Source organism: Lucilia sericata, unplaced genomic scaffold (assembly GCF_015586225.1).
Source record: "Lucilia sericata isolate MDLA Ls3-8-SP2 unplaced genomic scaffold, ASM1558622v1 Contig000161F_arrow, whole genome shotgun sequence".
Classification (NCBI taxonomy): Eukaryota; Metazoa; Arthropoda; class Insecta; order Diptera; family Calliphoridae; genus Lucilia; species Lucilia sericata.
In genome coordinates, this window is record NW_023994191.1 from 375,008 (window position 1) to 402,011 (window position 27,004).

At 31.3% G+C, this 27,004-nt stretch overlaps 5 protein-coding genes across 7 annotated transcripts; 3 read left to right on the plus strand and 2 right to left on the minus strand.

Moving 5' to 3' along the window:
* Window positions 1-37: 37 nt before the first annotated feature.
* LOC119601423 (serine/threonine-protein kinase PAK mbt) lies at window positions 38-4,196 on the plus strand. The gene is made up of 4 exons (XM_037952357.1): window positions 38-1,371; window positions 1,808-1,928; window positions 2,015-2,286; window positions 2,731-4,196. The coding sequence occupies exons 1-4, from the start codon at window positions 142-144 to the stop codon at window positions 3,202-3,204; spliced, it is 2,097 nt and encodes a 698-aa protein (XP_037808285.1). The 5' UTR covers window positions 38-141; the 3' UTR covers window positions 3,205-4,196.
* A 1,221-nt stretch (window positions 4,197-5,417) lies between these two features.
* Window positions 5,418-9,210, minus strand: LOC119601402 (protein MMS22-like). The gene is made up of 3 exons (XM_037952323.1): window positions 8,777-9,210; window positions 8,102-8,721; window positions 5,418-7,975 (listed from the first exon to the last, which is right to left on the minus strand). The coding sequence occupies exons 1-3, from the start codon at window positions 9,076-9,078 to the stop codon at window positions 5,511-5,513; spliced, it is 3,387 nt and encodes a 1,128-aa protein (XP_037808251.1). The 5' UTR covers window positions 9,079-9,210; the 3' UTR covers window positions 5,418-5,510.
* Window positions 9,211-9,274: 64 nt separating this feature from the next.
* On the plus strand, window positions 9,275-12,079 carry LOC119601403 (anaphase-promoting complex subunit 1-like). Of its 3 annotated transcripts, none has more exons than XM_037952324.1 (4): window positions 9,275-9,729; window positions 10,323-10,490; window positions 10,569-10,776; window positions 11,412-12,079. In XM_037952324.1, the coding sequence occupies exons 2-4, from the start codon at window positions 10,401-10,403 to the stop codon at window positions 11,657-11,659; spliced, it is 546 nt and encodes a 181-aa protein (XP_037808252.1). In that variant the 5' UTR covers window positions 9,275-9,729; window positions 10,323-10,400; the 3' UTR covers window positions 11,660-12,079. The 3 variants fall into 3 exon arrangements, with proteins under 3 accessions (XP_037808252.1, XP_037808253.1, XP_037808254.1); XM_037952325.1 differs by lacking the exon at window positions 9,275-9,729 and adding an exon at window positions 10,087-10,148; XM_037952326.1 differs by lacking the exon at window positions 9,275-9,729 and having other exon boundaries at window positions 10,272-10,490; window positions 11,487-12,079.
* Window positions 12,080-21,359: 9,280 nt separating this feature from the next.
* On the plus strand, window positions 21,360-25,152 carry LOC119601424 (cell division control protein 45 homolog). Its single transcript, XM_037952358.1, has 2 exons — window positions 21,360-21,948; window positions 23,275-25,152. The coding sequence occupies exons 1-2, from the start codon at window positions 21,607-21,609 to the stop codon at window positions 24,664-24,666; spliced, it is 1,734 nt and encodes a 577-aa protein (XP_037808286.1). The 5' UTR covers window positions 21,360-21,606; the 3' UTR covers window positions 24,667-25,152.
* A 348-nt stretch (window positions 25,153-25,500) lies between these two features.
* On the minus strand, window positions 25,501-27,004 carry LOC119601407 (mitochondrial tRNA-specific 2-thiouridylase 1). The gene is made up of 5 exons (XM_037952329.1): window positions 26,869-27,004; window positions 26,637-26,802; window positions 26,376-26,560; window positions 26,082-26,308; window positions 25,501-26,022 (listed from the first exon to the last, which is right to left on the minus strand). The coding sequence occupies exons 1-5, from the start codon at window positions 26,942-26,944 to the stop codon at window positions 25,516-25,518; spliced, it is 1,161 nt and encodes a 386-aa protein (XP_037808257.1). The 5' UTR covers window positions 26,945-27,004; the 3' UTR covers window positions 25,501-25,515.

Genomic DNA, 27,004 nt, shown 5'->3' on the forward strand with positions numbered 1-27,004 from the left:
CGCCGCCTATATTTTTAGCGTCAGCCGTCGCCACCGTTAATATTTATCGGCGCAGGGCTCTGACTGCAAAACAAGAAAATTGAAGTTTTTGTGCAAAATAGCATTTTTATTATTTAAGTTTAATTATATTTTAGTGAAATCATGTTTTCCAAGAAAAAGAAGAAACCTCTTATTTCGATGCCGAGTAATTTTGAACATCGCGTACACACGGGTTTCGATAAACGCGAACAGCGATATGTGGGGCTTCCATTGCAATGGGCATCGATTGTTGGCAATAATCAAATATTGAAATCAACAAATCGGCCACTGCCATTAGTGGATCCCTCAGAGATCACACCAACGGAAATTTTAGATTTAAAAACTATAGTGCGACCACACCACAACAATAACAAGGCCGATGCGACATCATTGAATAGTAGCATAGCTATGCAGCCAGCAGGTGGGGTAGGTGCTGCCGTTGTTGGTCCAGGAGGCATTGGTCAGCATAGCCATACAATGGCTGCTGATAATGGTAGTACTACGGTAGGTCCGGGCGGTGGTATAGTTCTACCTAAAACTTCACATGTGGCAAGGTCAAATTCATTGCGTAGTTCAAGTCCGCCCAGAATTCGAAGAGATCTGAGGGGAAATGCCAATGTACCACCCGCAGTTCCCGAGGAAACTGTAACTCCTAGCGCCGCTAATACTATGTCGGGTCATTTAATGAATGCAAATGCCATGGCGGGTTTTAAACCAACACAGCAGTTACAACAAAACACAATGGCCGGTGGTGTCGGTCAGGGTGGGGCCATCGTCGGTCATGGTATGTATGGGGTACAGTCAACACAAAATGGTATAACTGGTGGTGGACCTTTAGCGGTTCGAACTGATTTTGGCAGTCAATCTGCAGCTGGTGGTTCTCTACAATTCCGTCAAGGAGCTACACATCTGCATGCCCAACAAACTTCACCTGTCGGTTCCATTGCGAGCAATACACGTTCTACACACTCACATATATCTTCACATTCGCATGGACATCATATGAATAATAATACAACGAATATAAATAGCTTACCCATGTATCCTTCACCGCAGGGACAAATGCATGTGCCACCAGCTTTACCGCCACATGGACAACATCACCATCATCAGCAACAGATGCAACATTTGACACAGCAACAGACAGCTAAACCGTTAGGGCCTGGTGGCAATGTAATTATGTCGGCAGATCAAAATCAAAATCCCCATCATTCACATTTACATGCAAAAACAGCATCTCGTGCTTCCAGTTCGAGCGGTGGGGCCAGTGGTATTGGGGCAACAAGTGCAACAGGCGGTAGTACAGCAACTGCTGGTCAACCAAAACAAGAACCACGGTTAACACATGAACAGGTAGGAAAAATGTGACATTGATTAAACATCGCGATATTTTCTAATATCACATTATTACAATCGCAAATTATTGGTAAAATAACTGGTTACAGAATGCATGTACTATTTAGGAAGAACTCTTACTAGTTTGGAATTTTTTGATTCGAAATTGTCAGCGTTGCAACTGATTCTTTAGAAGCGTTATAGACTTTCATTTTATTTATATTTTTGTTTAATTGATAATTTTTTAAAGTGGAATTCATTCAGCCGACACAAAATTTTCTTTTAAAATTGTTTAATAAACTATAAACAAAACTATGTACATGTATGTATGTATGTGGCAAATAGAACCATGATTCATGAAGTAGTTAATTTTGAAAATTTTAAATTTTTGTATGGAATAAAAACATCTTATTTGTTTAACAACAAAGATTTTAATTAATACATTTCTTTATAGTTTCGATCAGCATTACAAATGGTGGTTTCCGCCGGTGATCCCCGTGAAAATTTGGACAATTTCATGAAGATTGGTGAAGGCTCAACAGGCACCGTTTGCATTGCCACTGATAAATCAACAGGTACATTTGAAAAAAGATTTTGTAAAACTAATGAAATAATAATAATAAAATTATTAATTAACTAACATACCTTTCCATTATTCAAGGCCGTCAAGTTGCTGTTAAAAAGATGGATTTACGCAAGCAACAACGACGTGAGCTATTATTCAATGAAGTTGTCATAATGCGTGATTATCATCATCCCAATATTGTGGAAACCTATTCAAGTTTTCTGGTCAACGATGAACTTTGGGTAGTTATGGAGTATTTGGAAGGCGGTGCTCTAACCGATATTGTAACACATTCTCGCATGGACGAGGAACAAATTGCTACAGTGTGTAAACAATGTTTAAAGGCATTAGCCTACTTACATTCACAGGTGCGTGACATGAATTTGAAAGTTGATACAGTGTTAAATTTTAAATTGTGCTATTAGTAGGTCTTTATTGTTTACTATTTGAGTGAAGCTAAAATATATATTTTTTGAATTCTTATATGAACAAATATTTACTTCTTCTATTTTACTTTAATTCTCTTTTTTGCTTTTATGTTATTTTATGCGTTTTGCAAATTTTTTTTGTGTACAAAGGTGTGGTATATACATACTTACATGCATACATGTTTATATATACATATGAATGTATATGTATATGTATGTATGTTATAACTTAAAATACCTATTTTTGTATATAAATACTTTGTTTTTACTTTGGCCGTTTTATTCGGACCTTCTAGTGACCAACCTATCTCAACCTAATCTAACTTAGAAACTATAATTAGAATTAGAATTTAAAATATAAATCAATTTATTACTTCATTTTAGGGTGTTATACATCGTGACATCAAATCCGATTCAATTCTTTTGGCAGCCGATGGACGAGTTAAACTATCGGATTTCGGCTTTTGTGCACAAGTCTCACAAGAGTTGCCGAAACGTAAATCCTTAGTTGGAACACCCTACTGGATGTCGCCAGAGGTAATATCGCGTTTACCCTATGGACCAGAAGTCGATATATGGTCTCTTGGCATAATGGTCATTGAAATGGTCGACGGTGAGCCACCATTCTTTAATGAACCGCCGTTGCAGGCAATGCGACGTATACGCGATATGCAACCACCAAATTTGAAAAATGCTCACAAAGTATCACCACGTTTGCAATCCTTTTTGGATCGTATGTTGGTGCGTGATCCAGCTCAAAGAGCAACAGCAGCTGAGCTTTTGGTACATCCTTTCTTAAGACAGGCCGGTCCACCTTCACTGTTGGTACCACTAATGCGTAATTCAAGACAACATTGATTCACTTTTTTTTCTTCATTTTATGGCAAGTTTTGATCTTTGTTTTCATTACTATCTTCATTATTATTATATAAACTGTTTCCTTTCCCCTTTCATAAAAAAAAACATTCCCATTTTTACAAAAAAGTATTTTCCTCTATGAAACTTAACATGTATTCATTTTGGCAGTATGTACTACTAACTTATATAAATAATATTATGTATTCGTTTAACAAATAATTATTGATTTTACAATCATTTATTAACTATTTTTGTTTTACTTATTTTATTATACATATATATTTTTCTTTTTTAATTATTTTTATTTATGATTTTATTTGGCATTTATTTTGTTTAGTTTATAATTTATATATTTGTGTGTATTTTTTATTATTTACGTTAAGAAATGATTAAAGTCAAATATAAAAAACACATGAAACAAATCCCCATATACATATTAATAAAATATTTTAAATAGTTTCAATAACAATAAAAATATATTTTAAATAATAAGTATGAAACAAGCATCCTTTTGAAATAGAGTGCCTTTATGTTTGTGACACTTTTAAATAGCAGCTACATACATACATAAGTATTTACAAAACAAGAAACAACAACGAATAAGTCTTTTTTTTAAATGTTAAAAAAAACAACCATAAGAATCTTTAATTTTCATACATACATTCCTCGAATATACATATTATAAAAGAATTTGTTTTATTGAAATGTTTATTTTTACATTTCTTACTTTTTTTATTAGATTTACAAAATTTGATAATGTATCATTAAAAATGAAATGTTTAACAAACATTCCTATTAAGCCTTTGAATACTTTTTGAGAAAATCGGCTTTAAAAATTGTTATATTTCAGTAATAAATCAAGTCAATTAATGAAATTCTTATGTATTTTTATGTACATCATGTTTTTGTTCTTTATTTAAAAGAATACAAATATTCTATTTAGAAAAACATATTATTATACATAAAAAACAATAAAGTTTAAGATTTTAACCCTTAATATAGAGTTGTTTTATTTATATATATTTTTTTATATTTTCACTATAAATCTGTAATAATCATAAGATTAATTTGGTGCTGATGGGAAGAATATCAAAATGGGGATAGTTCCATTATCTATACTTGAAGCAGAGTTCTTTGCAAGAACTAAACTTTAACACTAATGAGGCCATAGCCTTAAACTCCCTGCGAATATTCTTCCCCAACTCTATCTGTGATACCATATAACAGCCGCTCATCACCATCATGGTTTCCGAAAATACACAAAATTAGTGCCATTACCACTCAGATGTCGCATGTGTAACTGATACTTTTCTAAACTTATAGCACTTCTACAAGGAGTGGATGTAATATCTTATGTTGACGACCAGCGAAGATGTGGATTACTAGCGAAGGTGATATTAAATGAAGTAAATCAAACTCTTAGAGTCGTGGTCGATGGAGTACAAATTGCTAGCGAACACGGTCCAAAAATGTTGGGGGTAATATTCGATAACATATTTACAAATTGCGAAATAGAAACAAGTTCCTCAAAACGGTAGCACTTGGGCTTTGGATAAAGAAACTTATACAAAACCATTGCTCGGTCAGTGGTTAATTATATAGCTCCAGTCTGGTCACCTTCGCTCAGTGGTACCCAGTGGAGACACATTCAAAGTTACGAAATGCTACCCTAAGGAATGTAACGGGCTTACAAATTACCTCGGATTATCAGCTACACTACAAGGAACACAACGTCATGTTGACTAATCAGTTCCTCCTGGGTTATCACAGGAGGAGTCATCTCAAGTTTAACATCAAACACAGTAAACGAAGAGTAGTTCTGGCACAACTAAGATCTGTATGCCTTGTGGTCAGGGTCTAGATGATACCAACCATATATTCAACTGCTAGCCAATCCTATTTCACTTTGTTCAATGACTGTACAGACACATTTTGTTAAGGTAGCACAATTTTTAGACCTAGACATTTATGCTAAACCCGCAAATAGATTCTATAATTTTTGTTGTTACAACAACACTCTTGACCAGAACCCTCAGATTACATTATTGTATAATTTTAGCTGTTGCAACAATAGTCCTAAAACCTGATATTGGAACATTCCCTTTGAACGTAAGTTAAACATTATTGAGAAGGGGTTTATAGTAATTTAATGCGTCATATTGTTTATACGATCACTATTTTAGTTCGTTAGAAAAAGAAAACTTTTGTATGAATTGTATTTTATAAAAACTAAACTTATTATTTATTTATAACAAAAACATTTAATACAAAATTTTAATTCTAATACTTTGTAAAAAATAAAATCTTTAAACTTTCTTTTGTTTAGCCAATTCAATATTCTGTTGCAACTTACTTAAGCAACCACGTATACGATTATCCTCTCCAGCACCACGTTTACCCTCTACAATGCGGATTTCATCCACTAAAAACGGCATTATATCCTCAATTAATGCATAGGAAATGGTACACACTTTCATCAATAGTTCAAAATAGAAAAACGTATGAAACGATAAATGTTTCTTGCATAAAATGCGTAAATGTTCTCTGAATAAATCCTTTAAAATGTTCGAATTCTTAAAAACCGCACTATGTATAATGCGTTTGAATAAATCTAAAAGCAAAGCTCGGCTAGGAACAATTTCATCGACCATCATTATATGCTCCAGGGTGGCTAAAGAGCTGCCTTTCATAAATGTTAGCAAACGTGTGGGGGAATTTTCATCGTCGGACTTTGATGCAATCGATTCGACAACTTCTTGATATATAGTAATAACTAAGCAAGCATTTGGATCAGCCTGACGCCTTTGTGTGGACAAGAAGAGATTTGTTAGTTTCTCAAAAACAAATAGGCTTAAATCATGATTATCTCCCTGCAGACAGTTGATGTAGGGTCGTGCCACTTGTTTAGCATTTGGGGAAATTTTAAAATGTGGCGTCCACTTCTGTATGAGATCCGTTAGAGTTTTATTTAAATAAGCATCAGATTTGAAATTTAAACGACCAATGCCTTGCACTACCACCGGCCATATTTTATGTATCAGTTGTGCCAATTTGCCTTCTGGCGCTTTACCCATTTGTATGCTAGTGGGTAAAATGTAACGTGTGATAGCTATATGAAAGAAACAGGTAATTTTCGATTTGGCATAAACAATGTGCGGGCAGTTAAAAATGACAATTGCAAGGAAACTATAAAAACGAAAGATCAATTCAGACTTCTCTAATTTAAAATCGGTATTTAGCCATTTTTCGAAATTGCGTATGTAAGAATTGAAGTTATTTGAAATTGTATTACGTTGGCCATAGTCGCTGGTGTTATCATACTTTTTACCAACAGCTGCTACAAAAATACATAAGGGCTCTTTAGCTTGAAGCAACTCCTCGGCATCAATATTTGTCATTGACGAGAATTCAGGCAATTTCACCACAATTTTTGTAAGTTTAGCCACATCTTCATTGCCAGCCGTCAACACCACTAAACTTTTGAGCCAAATTTGCATAATAGTAGTGTGATCTACAAGTGTATTACGATCAGATTCCAGAATTTTGAGTAAAAATTGCGGGACTGCTTGACGATTAACGGGCTGCTGTTCCGCAAAATAGTTAAACAATTTTTGAAAACTTTGCACGTCTGTTACCGCAAACGAATGAGTACAGAAATCGGCTGCTAAGGTTGGCAACCACTGGCTGTAATTATTGAGATACTGATGCTTGACAAAAGGTAGTATGGTGCTATTAAGAGCCTTTAGTAACTCGTTGTTTGCATCCAAAAATTGTTCTGTGCTTTGAATTTTAACAAATATTAAATGTATTGCTTCCAAAGTTCTGTCTTGTTCCACCGGTGTACAATTATTAAGGAAGTTGGGTATCCAAGAACCAACTAAAAGATGTTCACCTCTTTGAAATGTATCAGCATGATCAAATATATCCAATAGAGTGTCTGCCATAATCTTGGATACTGAGAGATCGTTACGTATACTTGTTAGTTGTTGCAAAAGTTTTATGGCATAATCCGTCAAATCGTATTGATGTTCGGCATATAGTATCCATAAAGCCATGTGACCTTTTGCCACAGCCACCTGCTTTGGACCTGTGACTTTTTCGAATGATATGGATAAAAGTTTATCTCGTAATTTGGTCGATAGATCACTAAAATCACCACAAAGGGATAACACCAAAAATAATTCTATTAAATGATGAATACCAGTTTCATTGAGCGTTAGAAATTTTTGTGTGCTAAATTTTGTATAGATGCGACCAAGTAGCTTCTGTGCCTGATGATTGGCATGACCTGACAATAATCTCTCCAAACATTTACCCATTAATAAAACGAAAAGTGTATAACTACTTAAATTTGCATCAGGAGGTTTATCCAATAAATTGCGATACTTATCAATATAGGCTCGACCACTATTGCAGGATACTGCCAAATTGCTGGGTGCTGTTCCCGCTATATAAAATGATGAGTTCAATTTCTTGTGAAAATGTTCCCACAGTATCATGGGAATGTTTACTTTGGGTTGCCACCATTGGAGTAGTGTGGGCGTTAGTAGGCAAATGAATATACGAAGTTGATCTTCGTTAGGATTTGCATTAAGAAATTGTTGTGTTGTACGCTCACAAAATTCAAAATTTTCTACAGCCTCACCAGTAGCTCTGGAGTAGTTTGGACCTTCATATTGACCGTTCGAGCGAAAGCCATGTAAACGTACTAAAGCGTGTAACATCCAATTAGAAAACTCACAGTAACTGAGGGTTGTTAGAGAATAATCATCTATGGGTATAAGAAAGATAAAACAGTAATAATCAATTGTTGTGAACTCTGAATGCAAAAATGCAAAGGGAAATTTCTTATTATAAAGAAACCTTATTCAATCATAATTCACATATTCCTACTTACCGATTTTTGATCTTATTCGCTCCATTGCTTTATTAAATAACGACCAAAATGTAATTTTTTCTTCGTCTGCTTTTCCACTTAAAGACCATTTTTGCAAGGAAAATTGTATAAGTAACCACACTTCTTTTACACAAGTACAAGGAAATGGTGAGGAAAATAACAATTCTGCTGAACGTTTTTTAGCATAAACAAATATTGAACATATTAATAAATCATTTACGATACGCTCGCATTGGCTTATGACTGAGCTGGAAGATTTTACAGAATTTTCTAAATTTGTTACAGAGTTTAAATCGTATTTATATAAAATACATAAATCTAAAAATTTCCATTCGAGTAGACCATGTAATAAATGATATGCTGGAATATTACATTCATTGCCTTTGCAACTATTGGCAAAGTACACAAGTTTTAAAATCTCCGTTTGTATACAATTATTCAGAAGTGCTCGAAGACGTGCAAGATGAGGCTTGAGAAAATTCCATTCATCTTTATGGGTAGTTTGGAGTATGACATGTAATAATAATGTAATTTGACGTCGTCTTCGATAAAATGATATTTCCTCATAGGCGGTTGCCAAGGGGCCCTGAACACTAGCTATTAAATATTGTACATTTGTGCTGGAAAGAGAAAATTGTATTGTTCTTCACCAGGCACATTGCGTGTCCTACTTACCAGGCCTCGCCAAAAACGAAACTAGTTACTGCATTTCCCTTTAGCTGTTGTTTTTGAAATTCATAAGAACTTAGTGTAACCTCTTCGATCGCTTTATTTTTATTTTCGAAATTATAATGCAAAAATGTATTTTTAATGAAGCCATCTAAAGAAAATTGGGCATTGAGTGAATCCTCTCCCTGACATTGAAATTCTGGTATAACGTCATTGCTTAAGGTATCGTTGGGAACTTGGGTTGGTTCAATATTAAGTGTAGACAAAATATCGTCATCTTCATCTGGTTCAAATAAATCAAAATCCATATTAATGTCTAATTATCTGTACAACAAATTAAAAAAAAAAATATTTAAATGCAAGAAAATGTAAACATAAACATTTTTTTTAAAACAGCTGACTAAACATTTTCGCGCTATTCGCCGTATGTTCAGTGTTAATCTAATTTTTTTGCTGGAATTGCCGGACTTGGTAAAATTTATGATGACATTCAAAGTAAATTTATAAAGTAGACTCAGTAGAACAGCTGACTATTTTTTTTAAAACTCACTTATGGACGAAAATGTCAAAATTGTTTACGTTGCAATTTTTGACAGCTTCAACCAAAGACTTTTATGTCAAATTATTTGCCATATTTGTTTTAGTGGAAAAAAATTAAATTGTGTGTTGTTTTATAAAAAATAAAAATAAAAGTGAAAAAACTTGAATTTTGTGTGGTTTATGTACTAAAAAATTATGAAAAGGTGTATAATTTGCAAGAAAATTTCCAAAAAAGGAAATGGGAGCTTTTTTATTGTCCCCACAGATGAGAGGAGACGACGAAAGTGGATGGAGGCTTGCAAGATGCAACTCCCGGCACCTGCTTATGTGTGTATGGACCATTTCTCTCCATCAAATTTTATTAAAAGCGGTCGGTGTTTGAACTTGATATATGATGCTGTTCCTTCCGTTCAACCAATGTAAGTATATTCTACTTTTTCGTTTTCCAATTGGTAATTTATCAATTTTGCATCCCAATAAGTACTCGAAAAATAAAAATTCAATTCAATTTAATTATAATTCAACTTTAATTCCAGTTGTGTCTTTACGTTAAAGTAAAATTAAAAAAATCTTCTAACTTTTATTCTTGTCAAACAAAAAATAAAAATTATTCAACAATATATTCAAAATAGTAATAATTTACTACAAAATTTTTTAAGAACACATAAAATTTTATTGTCCTGACTCATACAATCTCCCTACATTCAATTGCAATAAAAGGAGACACCCAATGTAAAGCAAAATTAATAATATTGACCATTTCATTCAAGACATAGACAATTGTACATATGCGTATTGCTGTTTTTATGGGAGTTTCAAGTCCATGGATGGTTTAATTGTATGTCCGAAGAAGAAGTTATGGTGAAAAAGTTTTAGTTTCATATGTGTTTTTAATTTTGTAACATTGACCTTTCTTAATTATTTATAATAACATTTTTAGCGTTACATATTTTCTACAGAACATTAATATATAAAGATAAAGAAGATTGACAATTTATGTTGTCCATTCTAGATGGATCGGATAATAAACCATCAAAAGAAAATTATTCACAATGTACAATATTGATACTACGGCTTGTTTATTCATACAATGCTGGCGATATTTTATAGTTTTCATTTACTCTATGAGGACTTTAAATTGGACGATATTATGCATGCACATTTGTTGCCATTAGCCAAGGTGAGCCAAGCAAAGTTAGCCAGCAATTTAATTTCAAATGAATATTATAAAATATTTGGTTTTATTTTCCTTAATTAGTTTCTGCATCAATTGGCCTACGTAATGCAATTACAATCTTATACTTTTCGTCATGCTATGGATTTTCCTTTGCTGGTGAAAAATTGTTCCAAGACTTGTATTTTAACCGAACAGCATGGTTCTCAAATGTCTTACAAGGAACTTTCACAGGTGCAAGCTCCTAGTGTTTTTAACCAACTGAATGCATTGCCGTATAATTATGTGGAAGGTAATAATAATAATTGTACTTTTGCTACACTAAGGGGGTTATTTCGTAAATCCTTTGCGTTGAACGCATCACCTACACTTCACATTCAAAAGTGAACACTTTATCATACGGAGCTACTCGATCGCGTATTAGGTGAAATCTGTATTCCAACTTTATTGATACATTGGAGCACCGTCACCGAGTTCTATCGATATTACAATGGAGTGACTTTAGCTATGTATGTATATGAAGATTGTGTAATGTTATCCAATCGCCATTCAGCTACAAAATCTGGATAAAATTCATATATGGATATAAGTGCTCTAATTTCAGAGAATGAGTTTCATTGTAGTATCAATAGAAATATATACCAATTTGCGTCCTTTCCCGTACGAGGTCGAGTAGCTTCAATATCACAACTTTTCCATAAAGATAGCTGTTACATGTACATAATTTATTCAATAAAATTTCAAAGCGAACGCCTGAATAAATTAGGTGTTCGATTTGAAGTTTCAAGTGTGTATTTTTCAGGTGATGCGTTTTATAAAATATAATTTTTTATACATTTTTCACAAATAACGAAGCACTTGTTTCAACGCAAACAATCACCTGCCATAATGAAGTGTTTTACAAAATACAAATTTAAAAATTGATAGGTGAAGTGAGGCGTAGGGATTTACGAAATTATGCCCTAAATAAAAGTTCAAATTATTCGCAAAATATGAACATAGTCACGGAAGACTCCTTATCGGCTCGTTGTCCACCCTCTAAAAGTGGCATATCACAAATGGAAGGTGCTTTAGATGATGGCATGGATAATATAGGTACCAAATTCTTAAGTCTACGTTATCCGGATGATATGCGCATAACAGATAGATATTACACAATCGCCTGGAACTTCTGATCATGAATTTATTGAGGAGCAAGAAAAACAATTATTTACATTGTGCACTCGTACCATGACTTTACCTTTGGGTAGAGGAGGTATGTTTACTTTAAGAACCAACGGAATCAATGCCAATACCAAAACTATGTCTAACCAGCAAGAAACCTATTAAAGGAACCACTGTTGAAATGCAGCAAATTGAATTCCAGGCCAATATGAGTTTATGGCCAACATTTCATAATGGTGTAGCAGCTGGCCTGAAAATATGATCAAATGCACGGGATGTACCCTCCACCTGGATTGTTTACAATAAGCCAAAACGACCAGCCGAGAATAAGTGAATAAGTCCAGAAGTAGTTTCCATATTTCTTGGAGAAAAAATACTATATTTCTATTAAATGTATGTCAAACTTAAATAAATTGCTGACACATTTTTTATTTATTTGCATTTTTATTTATTCTTAAACTAAACTAATAAAATGTCTTTTACTAAAATATTATTTTTTTGTGTTGTTATCAAAGAAAATTTTTGTAAACAAAGATCATATGATTTTGACAGCAAAGACCTTAAACCAAAAACAAAATCGTTTGTGGTTTTTGTAAATGTTGTATTTGTTGTAGAACTGTCGCTACTTTATTAATTTACTTTGATGACATTCGTTAATTTTTATACCCTATACCACTTTAGTGGGGAGGGTATATTGGATTTATGCTGATGTTTGTAACATACAAAAATATTCGTCCACCTTAAAGTGTACCAATCGGCTTAGAATCGTTTTCTGAGTCGATTTGACCCTATTGAAAATGGTTAAAATCGGTCCATTATTTCACCTAGCCCCCATAGAACAGAACCCCCCGAAAAGGGCTTCTGAGCTCATAATTATGTTAAATATACAGATATATCGATAAAATACGACACAACTAAGTTTTATAGAAGTCTTGATGACCCTGCCAAATTTCATAAAGATCGGGCCCCATTTGACCCTAGCTCCCATACAAAGTCCCCTTCAGACAATAACTTGAATGTCCCAAATTAACTTATAAACACAAATAACGCGATGAAATTCAGCACAATAAAATATTATGTAAATATAAATATATTCACAAAACTTTATCGGGTTTGGTCCATATTTGCCCCTAGCCCCCCATAAATTGCTTAAATGTATCGGAACAAGGGAATATTGATGATAAATGCTTTATTATGAAAAATAAATCACATTTAATATTCATAACTGGTGTAGGGTATCATATGGTCGGCCACGCCCGACTATACTTTCTTACTTGTTTAGATTGAATATGATCATCAGAACTCAAAATTATGTTTGGACTAGAAAATTATTTTATGTTACAAACATTTTTGAAAATTATTAATAATAATTAATGTAATCTAAATACAAGTTGGTTTAGGTTAGATTAAATTAGAGGGCCGATATGGCTTTTCCTGGGGTGAATTGATGATATCTGAGACCACAGTGTCCTGCGAGTATTCTGAGATCACTTTTGTTAAACCATAGCAACTTTTGGGATTTTCCCCTTGATAGCGTCATTTAGCGATTTGTCTGTCTAAGCCCTGTTGTAACTTTCCAGTGTCAAGCAAATTTCGATATGAAATTTGCTGTGGGATACCTAAGAATGGTCCAGTCCCTATAAGTGGGCAATAAGTGCCTATTTGCAAAGCAATCCGCCCGTTCGTTGCTAGAATGACCATCATGGCCGGGAATAAAGTGTGAATTTGTTATTTTTACCACGTTCGTTCAATGATGTGACATGGTCCATTACAACACCCGCCTAACTTTATAAGATAGTAAGGCCTTGAGCGCTGCTTAGCTGTAAATTATGTAAATTCTCAGACCCTTTATCCTTTTCCTCACGCACTCCCTAGCACATATGAAGATGGCTTAGATTTCCGCCTGAAAGATTGAAGGATATATTCCCATGGTCATTGCCTTCAAAAAATGTTTAAAGCAATTAAAAAACACCCAAAAATATTGGTCCTAATGTATACCAATCGGCTCAGAATCACTTTCTGAGTGGATGTGCGCACTCTAAAAGACCCAATTTTCAAAATAATTTGATGACATTTGGCATAAACACTTATATCATGATGATATTCAGCATAGATAACTAACCTAAATCCCTCTACCAAAATTTTAAGGATAGGACATATAGAAAATCCCTTTTTTGTCTTTTTTTATTAAAAAATAATCAACATTTTTAACATAATCACTGGTGTAGGGTATCATATCGTCGGCCATGCCCGTCTATAAATTCTTACTTGTCTTTATAAATATTAATTAAACAAAGAGTGAAGAGAACATAAGAAATAAAATTTGCAGAAAAAAAATTAAAATTGGTTGTAGCCCATTCAGACCGATTTGAAATATATGGGAAATAACTAAATTTCGAGTAGATTTCTAACGAAATTACAAGACATATTAAATGTATTATTTAAATGAATGTATTTATATGTAATTTTTCTAAATACCGAATTATTTCTATAATATTTGTTAATAGTCTATATTCTAGTCTAAAATGTCCTTTAAGATTAGCTTATTTTTCTAAAAAAAACTGAACTTTTATACATTCAGTATAAATATAAATAAAAATCAGATTATATTTTTTTCTAATCTCTTTAATGTAAACTTTTAATATAAATACATATGTAGGTCCTTTAATAATAAGTTTTCCCTATCCTGACTCCACGGTATTTTCACAAAGTATACAGAGATGTCACTTTTGACATTTCAAAAAGTCTAAAATCAGCTTCCCAATATGCACTCAAATATTACAAATTTTGATTTTAAAATTGTTTGGTGAGAAGGAAATACAATTAAAACATCATTGAAATCGTTATGTGCGAAATAGAGGGAAATTGTTTTTTGCTCGTGGCGCCTCCGTATAACCTGTGGTGTTTTTGTTTTCGTAGAATTTTTATAATGACGGGTAAAGTCAGTGTGACCAGGTCTCAAAAAATGTTGCGGCTAAATCCCATCCAAAATAATGCTGGAAAAAATGCTAAATTAATTTTAAAATGCCAAAAAAAAAATGCTAAAATTTTTTAAGTGTTTTTATGAACAATTCATATTAATTTGTAACTGAAATTCATTAGTTGTGTTTTGTTGCTAACGTTCAAAGGCAATTTCATATAAATTTAAAATTTATAAACGTTAGGAGTTAACGTGTAAAATTATACAACAAAGAATAATAAGAAGTTGGACTATGACATTGTTTTACAACAATAACATTTCCTTCTCTTCACAGACGAGTTCTGTGTAAATTCAACACACTTGTGAGAACTCAATTCTCTCACAATACTTCAAAACTTTTTCGCTAAAATACCGGGATAATAGGACTTGAACGACGTTTTTTCACGAACACATAACTATTTTTTAATTTTTTACACAATTTTATCGCATTTAACAATCTGAAATATTTTTATTTTTCACAAACTAAAAAAAATGTTTTTTTAATTTTTTTGACAATTAATTTTTGTGTGTTGAAATTAAAATTGACAAAACAAAGTTGTATATTTTGGTATTGAAAATGAAAAAATATTTAAAATAAACTTATTTTTTTTGCAAAAAAAGATATTTTAAGTCCGAAAAATATATTTATTAAATGTTTAATGATTAGATGTGGGCAAAATAAATTAAAAAATCTGCGAATGTAGAAATTTAAATGTTATTTATTTTTCCTAAAATTTTTATGTACGATTTTATGCAAGTATGTATGTTTGGAAAGTGTGGTGAAAGTGGTTGGAGCTTCAATACTAATACAAAAATTCTACCAATACATACTTAGAGTTAGGTACCGAATGACAACTCCTTTACGTACCAACTGACAAGCCCCAATTTCTTTATATTCTTTGTTATACAAGTTAATTTTAACGTCGATAAAAGTGCTACCAATTCAAAAATAAAAATACAAATATTAATGTGTTTATGTCAAACAATAAAAAAATATTTTAAAATAAAATTTAAATCAAAAAAAATATCAAATAAAAAAACCTTTTTTAAGAAAATGTAAATAATTTCAAGTTTTAGCAGATTTCTTCTGTGGAGTGATGCCAAGTCAGGTAATGTTCGTTTTGTTGCTAACTTTAAGCGTTAACACTCATTGATAGCAACAAAACACAACTATTGTAATTTATAACAAGTAAGAAAGTATATTCTGCCGGGGCTAGGTAAAATAAAGGACGGACTTTAACCATTTTTAAAAGGTTTTGTCATTGGATCAAAAAGCATACGTGCTTATTGTTTTTATAATTTCAACCTCTACCAGACGGTCAGACTTACATGGCTTAATCGATTCAGAAAATGATTCTTAACCGATTAGTATACTCAAACGTAGTATAGTGAAGTAGGGTAAAAAATTAAGTTCCGTGGTATTAAGATAAACGGAAATGCTAAAAATTTTTTCAAAATTTTTGTAAATTTAGCAATATGTAATGTCTCTAACTTTAAAATATTTCTGAATGCAAAAATTACATTAAAACTCTATTAATTACACTAGTTGCTCATGGTATAAAACCTATATGTGTTTTTGGAAGGAAAAGTATAATATATCTAGTTTTACTTTTTTATATAAACAATTTTATTTGTCTTCCTTAAAACACTTTAAAAATGGTTTTCATGTCACAAAAATATTGAAAATTCCGTTGAAATAATTTTAAATCTCGGTGAATAGATGTCAGGTTTATAACTCATACTTCCAAGATTTTTTCGGAAAAATATATATGAGAATGTATGAAAGTAAAGTATTCACTTGTATTGGCGTAATTTCAAGTTATTTATCTTTTTTTTTATTATTATTATTATTTATTAGTATTATTAATACTTTTAAGTTACAATTTTGGTTACAATTTGATTACATAATCATTAAATTAATTTTAGCTCTATAAAAGTACATTTGTATTATTTTTAACAAAATTCACACATTCTTTCCTAAATACATATTCATTTCTTTCTTTTTTTATATATGTTGGCATGGAGTTATATAGTTTAAGTCCTTTATAGAATAACGATAGCTACGCAGTTGTGTTATGTGCTGGCCGTAGTCTGAAGTCTTCTGCATTTCTCAGTCTATATGGTTGTATATCACCTACATAATTTAATTGTTCGCATAGATATCCTGGTGCTTTTCCGCTCTTCATTTTTTGTATAAATAGTATTGTATTTAACTCTAGTCTTTGCTTGATATTCATCCAGTTTAGTATATTTAGCATTAGTTGTATTGATGTATATCTGTTACATTTAAGTATTATTCTCATAGCCTTGTTTTGAAATTTTTGTAATCTTTCTAATTGTGTTGTTTTACAGCATGTATATATGATTGTGGAACCGTACTCGAAATGTGGTTTTACTATTGAATTATAAACATTAATTGATGTCATTGTTGATATATTCTTTCTTATTCGTTTGAAAAAACCGATTTTTTTGGCAATTTTTTTACATATATAATCTATGTGATCTTTAAAGCTTAGTTCTTTATCAATTATAAAACCGAGATATTTAATTTGATTTACTTTTTCTATTATATTATTATTTATTGTAAATATTGCACTGTTTGTAATGTTAATTTCCATTATTTTAGTTTTATTTTCATTTAATTTTAGTTTATTCATTTTCAACCAGTTATTGATATTGTTCATATCGTGCTCTAAATTATCTTTACAATTGTTATCATTCTCGTCCTCAGCAAATATTAATGTATCGTCCGCATATAAAATAATTTCACTTTTTTCCAAAACATTTGGCATATCATTTATATATATAATGAATAACAATGCACCCAGGATTGATCCCTGTGGAACACCGTAATTCATTTATACTTGAATTAGATTTTATATTGTTAATTTTAGTGTATTGAATTCTATTAGTTAAATACGAATTAAACCATTTTAGTTCATTATTTTGTATTCCGTACATGTACATCTTTTTTAATAATATTGTGCGGTCTATTGTTTCGAATGCTCTCTTAAAGTCCAGAAATATTGCCATTATTTTATTATTTTTCTTTTTATTTTTCCATCTGTTTACTACATAGTTCACTGTAGTTTCACACGAATATTTATTTCGAAATCCCGATTGATATTTAGATAAAATTGAATTTTCCTCTAGATATATTTCGAGTTGTTCTTTTACTACTTTTTCAAGAATTTTTTCACATGTTTTTAATGAGTTTATCGGTCTAAATTCTTCACAATTTCTCGTGTTTTTTACTTTTTCTATTGGTGTTATTATGGTTTCTTTCCAATTTGTTGGAAATTCTCCATTTTCCAGTGATTTATTAATTATATTGACTAAAATGTCACCCACTAAGCTCCAATTGTCTAGAATGATTTTATTTGATATCTTGTTAAAATCTTGTTTTTTATTCATTTTACTTATTATATGTCTTAGTTCTATATTATTTATTGCACGGAATTTAAAATTAGTTATTACTGGTTGTATACTATTTGAATATTGCACATTTTCAATGGAATCTCTTATCTCTCTTATACTATTTATAAAGTATTTGTTAAATTCGTCAGCTATTTGTTTATTTTCCTTATATTCTATTTGATTAAATATCACAGATTTTATCACAGTTTGGTTTTTTCTAAGCACTAAGTTTTTTATTTGGTTCCACATTTGTTTTTGATCTTTCGCATTGGTTATTTTGTTATTTATGTATTTCTTCTTTTCATTTTGTACTTTTGTTTTGTATAAGTTTCTACTCGATATATAGATTGACCACGCTTCATTCGTATTTTGAAATTTGGCTAATTCATGTTTTCTTATTTTATCTATTTTTAATCTTTTTAGTTCTGAGTTAAACCAATTATTGATGTTACTTCGTTGTGTTATTGTTTTTCTATACGTAAATTTGTTCACTGTTTCATCAAAACATTTATCTAAATTCGATGCTATTTCATTTATGTCATCACTTAGATTTGGAGCTATTATTTCACTTAAATAACTATAAAATAAGTTTTTTTTATAATTAAATATTTCTTTGGTTTCATTATGTGTTTCTTTGTCATATTTGGTTTTTATATTAACAACTAATGTTTCGTGGTCCGCTATATTATTATTAGCACTGTTTTCTATAGACACATTTTCACTATTTGTTAGGACATAGTCTATTAAAGTATTGGATCTATTTGTTACACGAGTATAGTTATTTACTATTTGATTCAGACCATTATCATTTATTATGTTCTCTATCTTGTTTTTGTAAAAACTGTTCTGTAACCAGTCAATATTAAAATCTCCACTAATTATAATATCACAGTTAATATCACATATCACTTCGAGTATATCGTTGAAAATTGTACAAAATTCCGCCTCGCTACAACTAGGTGATCTATATACCGCACCAATAACAATGTTTGTATTGTAGAGTTCAGCTTTGCATAAAAGTATCCAATATTTAGAGTCTTCGTTTTTTTCCATTATTTTATTTATTCTCCATTCTTTTTTAAAATAAATTATTACACCTCCAGTTCTTCGAGAGTTAGACAGTGATATTAAATGTTCGTATTTGGGTAATATAATTTCACTACTTTCATGTTCGCTAGTAAAATGTGTCTCAGATAAAATTATGAAGTCAAAATTTCCACTTTCAGCCATTATTTCAATTAAATTAAAATTATTTATTAATCCTTGCACATTTGTGTAAGCACCACGAATATACTTTAATTGTTACTCATAGAGGCCTAGGTTTTTTTTCTTTATTTTCAATTTGTTTTGGTATACCGGACACTCTTTATTATTCGTTTGATGATTGTCATCTAACCCCATATTTAATCTGTTGTTCATTCTAATACAATTAATACATTTATTTATTTGTTCTTTGTCACATTCTTTTGTTTTATGGCAACCATGGCATTTTAAGCAACATTCTTGATTTTTACATTCTCTGGCTTTATGATTATATCCTCTACATTTCATGCATTGTATTATATCAGTTCCATCGAATACTCTACATCTTTCCCAACCTATGTTTATTTTCTGTTCCGATATTAGTTTATAATACGTATCATTGTCCACGATTACTTTTATAGTATAAATTTTTCTTTTATCATTAATTTTATATTCGTATTTTTGTATTAATTTTAATTCACCATTTATTATAGGATTTTGTTTTTTAATTTTTTCTATTATTTCATCTTCCGTATAGTCAAAACTTATGTCCGTTATTTTTAGTATTAAATTTCTTGGACTGGGCACCTTAATATCATAATTTTCATTTAGTTTAATTTGAATTGCATTTTTTATTTTTTCTCTTTCTTCATTATTTTCGCTTTGTATTATTACTGTCCCATTTTTTCTGTTTTCTATTTTTGTTATTTTTAAATTCACTGGATCAACCTTTTTATTTAATTCTTCTTTTGTTTTTTCAGCATCCTGTCTTTCTTTAGGTTTAACAATTAGAGGCACTTGTTTATTTTGATCTGGTATCACTGCATTTTTTATTGTCTCTGCATATGACATTTTGTTTTGTTTTTCGTTTGTTTGTTTTATTACTTTTTTTATTTCATTGCACATCTTTGTATTTGTTTGTTCTATGCTATTACATATTTCTTTATTACTGTTTTCATTGTCTTTTATTGCTCCATAAAGTTTTTTAATTTCTTGTACATTTTTTTCACAAGCTTTTTGAGTGTTATCAATAATTTTAAGTCTTTCTTCATATCTTTTTTCAATTGCCAGTAATAATTGCTTTATTTCATTTTCGTTGCTCTTTAATGATGATTCAAATTCCCTTTTATATTCCTTTAGGTTTTGTTTATTTATTCGTACCCCATCTTGTATTTCTCCCAGCACTAGATCCACATTTCTTATATATTGCATACAATCCTCGCAAATAAATCTAACAAAATTACTTGATTCTAGAACTCCGATCGAATATTGGTCTACACCAGAGCATTTTTTTGTACAATGATATATTTTATCGCAAACACCATTGCATCTTATTCCCGTCTCTCCCCTAATTACTGACTTGCACGTACTGCAATCAGTCATTTTTGGGTTATTTTTAAGATTATTTATCAATAAATTTTTATTTTAGAAAAACTTTATGTTCACTAATAGGATTAATGTTTTTAAGTGTTTTAATAGTCTTTTTTCTATTTTTTACACTGTTTATTATTTGTTTTTAATTATTTTATATAGAGCTGTTGATTTTTGCTTGTTATCGCTTTCTCTCTTTCTCAGCTTTAAAAAGCTTCTTTATGAAGCTTTTTGCATTATTTTGAATTACAGTGTAAATTATTACATTTCTCATATTTCTTGTTGCTTGTGTTTGGGTAGACATTTAATTCTGATTTTTTCCGGTTAAACCTACATATTTCCAATATAAATCTTTTTTGCAAAAATTTGTCTTTTGTTTTTTGTTTATATACTAAAATTGCAAAAAAAGCTAAAAATGCTAAAAATATTTTATAAAAATGCTAAATAAAATGCCAAATGCTAAATTAAAATTTTACAGCTAAATCAAAATAAAAAATGCTAAATCTAGCTGCAAAAATGCCAAAATGGTCACACTGGGTAAAGTAAATCTAATATTAGAAATTCTAAAATATTAATATTTTAGAATTTCTTAACAATTTTTGTTTTCAGTGTATCTTGATTTTTCTAATTTCAAAATAAACACTGAACGTATACCACAAATAAGATTTTTCCCGCTAAAAATCTCAAAATGTGGATCGCTTTTTTGCACAAAGAAGAGAAAAAAATTTGTTTTTGTTTTTTGCAGACAATAAACATTTTACCAACTTATTTTTGTTAAAAATCACTTTAAAAAAACAATAAATAAAATGTGAACAAATTGAAAATGTTCTACCAATAATAAATAAATAAATAATTTAAATAAAAAAGACTTGAAAAAATATAGTGTTGTTTCGTATTAAAATCGGCAACAATTGTGTAGCCCTCAAAGAAAAAAATACTGACCTCTTAAGAAATCTGACAAAAAAAATTATGTTTATTCAAGATTTACGGCAAGATTTTTATAATCAATTGATTGGCAAAAGGATTTTAATTATTGTCAATTATGATATCGACGCCATTTGTGCTAGTAAAATACTACAGGCTCTATTTAAATATGACCACATGCTGTATTCTGTCGTACCCATTATGGGTTTGGCTGGTTTGCAAAGAGCCTACAATGAACATCAAGGTGATGTAAAGTATGTTTTATTGTTAAATTGTGGTGGCTGTGTGGATATTGTGGAATTGCTGCAACCCGAAGAAGATGTAACATTTTTCATTTGTGATGCTCATCGACCATTGGACGTGTGCAATATATACAGTGATCGACAGGTAAGTACTACATGTGTTTTTTCAAGTTCTATGAAGAAAATAAACGTGGATGATGATGAATTGGATAAATTTTGATTTTGATAAAGCAGCTAAATGTAGAATTTTGATTAATAAATACAACATAATTTTGAATTTTTTAAAGCTTAAGTAAAACTCCTTTTTATGGTTTATGAAGTAAATATGTAGGTATCACGTGCAAATATTCAAGCAAAAAACTGCTCACGTTACCCAAAATTGCAATTCTTATAAATATTTGTCATTAGCCTGGCATTACATCAATGCTTTATATAGGAAGCGGCAGTGCCGTAGTAAACACTGATATAATCACAGTTATAAAAGCGTGTCTTTAGAGTTTGTTATTATTGTAAGGGTTCGGCTGTGACCGAACTTTCGGATAGTATAACTGTCGCTGAGTTGACAGCCTGTGGCTGAGAATGAATCGTGTCGTTCCGGAGTCAAGAACCAATAATCGTGGGAGAACAGCAACTTAGACCATTGTTTGTCTAGTTTCGTTCTCTCTAAGTTTGGGGTGTCCGTCATTTAAGTGATATTCTCTAATATTTATTATCAATGACCAGTTTTTAGTTTATATTGAGATCATATACATACATATATAGTATGATAGGCAGTCTTTAAAAACATACCCTCAGGTGGAGGAGCTAACATTAAATAGTTTGATGGCTTCAATCGTTTTTTCTCAGACATCTACTTCACAATTGAATCTCGTCCGGAAGGAATCGCAGGCCGTACACTTAAATGTTTTTGCCGCATTGATCATCTCTCTTCGATTTGCGTATATAAAGCATCATTCTTAATGATACATTGCTGATATGTTGACATGCCACGGGTTTATTCGTGTTCATGTGCCTGATCTGTCCAGGTTGACCATTTGACATTTTCGTGATAATGAGAGAATTTACACCGCTTTAAAGTCAAGGCGCAGACCAAGATGACGCCTAATTTGAGTCAGACGCTTCCTATATTTCGAATAGACATGACTAAATGCTGGGTGGTGATCTAGTTTAAGTTCCTTTTGGACACTAGTTAGTACATAATGCAGATGATGTGAGTAGTTAGATAGAACTTTGTTCGCACCCATAGAATATTTATTCCCTTATTTCCGAAGGCTTAAGGTGATCACACCATTAATGGGAATAATGTTGTACAATAAAAAAGTTTGCTGAAAAAAGGAGCTTTTATTATTGAATGTTGTAATTTGTAAATTTTGCTGTATGGTGTCATAAACCTGCTTTTATAATTAATACTAATTAGAGTTTATAAATAAAATGTTGCAACTTTTTAAAAGTTATTGTCTTTCGATTAAAGGTTTGCATATTGGGTGATTTTTCGTCTGAAGAAAATATACCATCATTCGAAACTATTTTCTGTGATTCGGATTCCGAGGAAGAAGACGATGATGATGAAGATGATGAAATCAACGATAGTGGAGCTGGAGATTCAGATGCTGAAAATGAGGATGCAAACTCGCGACCAGAACGGCCAAAAAAATTGTCTCGTATGGAAAAACATGAACAGCGAATTATGAAACAACGTAAAAGACGTGCCTGGGAAAACGAACGCGATCGCATAATGTTCGAATACACACAATACAGTTTTTATGGACGCTCCTCGGCTATAACCATATTTGAATTAGCCTGGAAATTGTCCAAGGACAATATGGATCTTTTGTGGTGGGCTATTGTGGGCATAACAGAACAGTTGATTTTGGGTAAAATTGAAAGCAGTGCTTATACCTTGGAAATTGATAATATACAATCACATGTCTCTCGTTTAACAAATAAAACCAATGATCAAAGCAATTTGAGTGCTTCGAAGATACATTTTGAAAATGATTTGCATTTGGTTTTATATCGCCATTGGAGTGTATTGGAATCGATGCGTTACTCTATGTATGTGGCTTGCAAATTGAAATTATGGACTTTGAGAGGTGAGAAGAAATTGCACGAGCTGTTGGTGGAGATGGGTTTACCCTTGATACATGCCAGACAAACGTATACTTCCATGGATTTGGTGCTGCGCCAAGAATTCTTTTCTATGGTGGAACGTTGTGCTGAAAAATATGGTATACCAGATGTTATTTATGGTTCCTTTACCTTACAATATGGCTATCGTAATCGTTATTCGGCTGCTGATTATGTCTATTCCATGTTGTCCATTTTAGAGTCGGTTAAGAAGGACAAAACACCAGAGGATTGCTTCCTCGAGACCTTAGATGGTTTGGGACGTAATCATAAGGATATTTTAAATGCTGGCATAGAAGGAGCTAAACTTCTGCATCAAGCCATTTTCAAACAAGTACAAAGTAGTTTAGAAGCCCACCAAGTCCACTCAACTGGTTCGTTTTTCTACTATATACTCAATGAGGAAAACACTTACTTTTCATATCCCTATGGATTAAGCATGTTGGCGAAATTTATATTAAACGGTCATGTAGCAGTCTCACGCAGCCGCCAAGCACCCGACTTACCCTTGATAGCCAGCTGTCCCATAGATGCTGAAAGAGGCCTTTGCCTTTTGGTGGGTATACCTCCCGTACGTGAAGATTCGCCAAAGAATTTCTTTGGCAAAGCATTTGAGCAGGCTGCTCAAAAATGCAATGCAGCTACCTTACAGGATCACTTTGAAAGTTCTCTTATACAAATACGTCAAAATGATTTAACACGATTTTTAGATGCGTTGACCGTACTGCTTACATAATTTAATTTCTTATTTTTAAGATATTTTTTTTTATAAATTTAACATAAGTAAAAATTCCACATGAAATCTTGAATCAAAAGTAGGCATTTGGATATTCTTAAACAGCTTTTGAAAAGTTTAGAATGACCAATTAACTAATTATATAAAATTTTATTTGTTTAGTCTGTAGTTTAATTAAAATACTTAAGGGACCTTTTTTAAGAAATTCATATTTGTTATTTGGCTGAAATTTTTCTATACTCTATACCACGAACCAAATTTCCAAATTTAACTTATTGTTTCTTATATGTTTTAGATTTAAATGACTTTAGTTTGTAATGAATATTATTTGTTAAACACTTCCAAAAAAACAACAATAACAACAACAACCTTATATATTTTAGATTTTATTTGTTATTAAAAAGAAAGATCATACATATGTCATATTTAACAGCATAAAGATAAAATACAAAAAATATATTTACCATTATTTCATCACTATACTAATTAGTTTGGTTTTTTGTTTCAATTTAATTTTGTAATGGGAAGTTGAAGAAGTGTAGGGCTATTTAATTTTCACTTGCAAGTGGAAAACAAAGAGCAAATATGAAAATATCGACGTCTCAAAAATTATAATTTTTTTTTGAAGAGTAATTGATCAAAAAGTTTATTTTATTGGTCGATTATGTATGACTGCTGAACTTAGAATGCGTTGCTAGCTTACAGAACAAGACAATGATTTTAGTCTGGAAATGGCTGATCACAACTATTGAAAATAGATTTCCCCCCAAAAATAACACTTTCCGCATAAAGATTTAATAAATACACAAAAATTCTTTTCACTATTTTTATTTATATATAATAACATTGTCATGAATTTTCAAATACACTACGAAGAAATTCTGTTGTTTTTATACTTGTGGCACTAACAATGCGTGCTGAACCCAAACACTCTTTATCACTGTAAAAAACAGCATATTGTCCGGGAGTTACCGCCCTCAAGGGTTTATCCAATAATATAATTAAATCATTACAATTTTCCATAGATTTCCTATAAATTCTACATTTGACTAAAGGTTTTGTATGTTGAAAACGAAATCGACACTCCAATACATTGTCGGGATGTTCAAATGGATCGTGACATAGCCAATTGACATGGGTGGCAAATATTTTATCACTTAATAAGGCAGGATGATCATGGCCAGAGGCAACGTAAATTGTATTTGTGGCAACATCTTTTTGGGCCACGAAATAGGGCTTAAGGAAGGAGGCTAAACGACAACGTTGTCCCACAGTCCACTGATGTATGCCCTCATGTTGTCCCACCACTTGATTTGTATCAATATCCACGAAATGGCCGGGTTTGGAGGTAATGTACTAAAATGTTAAATTTTTTAATAAATTTCAAAATTTATATACAATCTATATATATGCACCTCTTTAATAAATTCCTTAAAATCTCTGTTGCCTACAAAACAAATTCCTGTACTTTCTTTTTTCTGTGTTAGACGTTCTAATCCTATGTCCTTAGCTTTCTGCTTAACTTCGCTCTTTAAGAGATCACTTAAAGGAAACATGGTCCTTTTCAAAGTGTTTCTTTCAATACCCGATAGGAAAAATGTTTGATCTTTAAATTTATCTCGGGGTATAAGTAAATTAACATCTGTAAATAAATATTAACAAAAATATATTATATTATTTTACAAAAAAGATTTTTTCCAAACATGTACCTTGATTTTCCTGATAATTTTCTAAAAAGGCACCAAAATTTGTTTTGGCATAGTGACCGGTGGCAATGGCATCATATCCTAAAGTATCCATAGCATGTTTGTAAAACAAATCAAATTTGATATGTTTATTGCAAAGTATATCCGGATTAGGAGTTAAACCATTTTCATAGTCCTCCAGAAAACTCCTGGAAAATACACAGAAACCTTCAATTACTTCAGGAATACTCGTTTAATTTTCTGATATTTGTTTAATCAACTTACGTAAATACCGAATTCCAATAATCTTTAACATAATTGACTTGTCGCAATTCAATGTTTAATTTATTACAAGTATACTCAGCATCCAATAGATCCTGTTCGCCTGTACATTGTCCCATTTCATCAAATTCATCCCAATTTTTCATAAATACTCCCAAGACATTGAAACCTTTTTAAGACAATGTGTAAACGTCTTATTTAAAGGTCGTAATAATAGAAACCACAAATAATTTACCTCTTTCCTTTAATAGGAATGCACTAACAGCACTGTCAACACCACCGGAAATTCCTATTACAATGTTGCGAAACATTTTTGAGGATTTTTTCTTTTTAGGGACTCCGATTTTTTTTAAATAAAAACATTTACAATA

Bases quoted from the DNA above. Each gene is read 5' to 3' on its own strand.
- LOC119601423 (XM_037952357.1), top strand. From the start codon at position 142: ATGTTTTCCAAGAAAAAGAAGAAACCTCTTATTTCGATGCCGAGTAAT. The intron at 1,372-1,807 runs GTAGGAAAAATG...ATTTCTTTATAG, and splicing joins CACGGTTAACACATGAACAG to TTTCGATCAGCATTACAAAT. The intron at 2,287-2,730 runs GTGCGTGACATG...ACTTCATTTTAG, and splicing joins TAGCCTACTTACATTCACAG to GGTGTTATACATCGTGACAT.
- LOC119601402 (XM_037952323.1), bottom strand. From the start codon at position 9,078: ATGGATTTTGATTTATTTGAACCAGATGAAGATGACGATATTTTGTCT. The intron at 8,722-8,776 runs GTAAGTAGGACA...TTCTCTTTCCAG, and splicing joins TTCGTTTTTGGCGAGGCCTG to CACAAATGTACAATATTTAA. The intron at 7,976-8,101 runs GTAAGTAGGAAT...TTATACCCATAG, and splicing joins GCGAATAAGATCAAAAATCG to ATGATTATTCTCTAACAACC.
- LOC119601403 (XM_037952324.1), top strand. From the start codon at position 10,401: ATGCTGGCGATATTTTATAGTTTTCATTTACTCTATGAGGACTTTAAA. The intron at 10,491-10,568 runs GTGAGCCAAGCA...TTCCTTAATTAG, and splicing joins ATTTGTTGCCATTAGCCAAG to TTTCTGCATCAATTGGCCTA. The intron at 10,777-11,411 runs GTAATAATAATA...AAAAATTGATAG, and splicing joins GCCGTATAATTATGTGGAAG to GTGAAGTGAGGCGTAGGGAT.
- LOC119601424 (XM_037952358.1), top strand. From the start codon at position 21,607: ATGTTTATTCAAGATTTACGGCAAGATTTTTATAATCAATTGATTGGC. The intron at 21,949-23,274 runs GTAAGTACTACA...TTTCGATTAAAG, and splicing joins ATATATACAGTGATCGACAG to GTTTGCATATTGGGTGATTT.
- LOC119601407 (XM_037952329.1), bottom strand. From the start codon at position 26,944: ATGTTTCGCAACATTGTAATAGGAATTTCCGGTGGTGTTGACAGTGCT. The intron at 26,803-26,868 runs GTAAATTATTTG...TGTCTTAAAAAG, and splicing joins ATTCCTATTAAAGGAAAGAG to GTTTCAATGTCTTGGGAGTA. The intron at 26,023-26,081 runs GTGCATATATAT...TTAACATTTTAG, and splicing joins TTAAGGAATTTATTAAAGAG to TACATTACCTCCAAACCCGG.